Source organism: Propithecus coquereli, unplaced genomic scaffold, assembly GCF_000956105.1.
Source record: "Propithecus coquereli isolate 6110/MARCELLA unplaced genomic scaffold, Pcoq_1.0 Scaffold437, whole genome shotgun sequence".
Classification (NCBI taxonomy): domain Eukaryota; kingdom Metazoa; phylum Chordata; class Mammalia; order Primates; family Indriidae; genus Propithecus; species Propithecus coquereli.
In genome coordinates this window covers 892,341-893,397 of record NW_012150141.1, presented here as the reverse complement: position 1 = coordinate 893,397, position 1,057 = coordinate 892,341, and the positions used below count along the sequence as shown (strand labels likewise).

Genomic DNA, 1,057 nt, shown 5'->3' with positions numbered 1-1,057 from the left:
ATATACTCTTAACCTGACACACCAGGCCAAAGGTTTAATAGATAAATCCAGAGTACTTTTTTTCAATTATAAGAAGAAAATGTGAGAGAGAAAGTTTTTAAGAAATAATTATTGATTAAGAAAACCCTGTAAAGTTACTAAAGTGAGAAATATTCTAATTGAATTAAAATTATAACTCTTACCTGCTTATTTCTTGGTATTAGTTGACCCCAAACACTGGAAAGGCAAACCCATGTAGTTTTCCTTTGTATGTAGTAAGAAGATGGTTTCTTTTTCTTCCTCCTCCTCCTGGCAGCTTTCAGCCGTGCCCCCATTCCGATGGCCGTGGTCCGCAGAGAGCTCTCCTGTGAGAGCTACCCCATAGAGCTCCGCTGTCCGGGAACAGACGTCATCATGATCGAAAGTGCCAACTATGGGAGGACTGATGACAAAATTTGTGACTCGGACCCCGCTCAGATGGAGAATATCCGATGTTATCTGCCAGATGCCTATAAGATTATGTCTCAAAGGTATGATACCTCTAATATTCTTTGCTTTGCACCATATGCTATAAACCTACAACATGCATCTGTGTGACATATTGAACATACGTAAGAACGTAAACAGTGCTGTGCATTTTAGGATAATTCGAAATACTTTTTCAATACCTCTCTCTTCCTCGTATCACCAAAATGCTAGTATTAGAAATTGCAAATAGCATTGGGAAAACATTAAAATTTATTATTAAACTTCATGATCTAATGTGAGTGCAGTTATTTTGATAGCGTTCACTAAAACTGAGTTCGTTACATGAAAGACTAATTGTATTTTTCACAATTTTCAAAAACAGAATTTTCTCCAGAAATTACAGGAAGATTCTTTTACTGCTAACAATTATTTCCTAACAGTGCAGGAAAAAAAAGAAGAAATAAAAATTAAATTAATAGGCAATTTTTATAGTCATTAATCAAAATATAGTAAGCCTATTGATTAAGGATTATCTGACCTTACAAATAATGAAAACAATTATTTTGCTATCTAGTGTATGAAATTAGATAGCTTGAATGTATTTAATTAA

General features: G+C 34.1%; 1 protein-coding gene across 1 annotated transcript in view; it reads left to right on the top strand.

The window, feature by feature from the left end:
* Positions 1-295: 295 nt before the first annotated feature.
* The window catches only part of ADGRL3 (adhesion G protein-coupled receptor L3), a gene marked incomplete at its 5' end in the record, with an annotated part of 558,279 nt that continues 557,517 nt past the window's right edge, over positions 296-1,057 (top strand). Inside the window, one exon of the mRNA XM_012653972.1 lies at positions 296-509. Coding sequence (XP_012509426.1) covers positions 296-509 — 214 coding nt within the window. The remainder of the gene's footprint in view (positions 510-1,057) is intronic.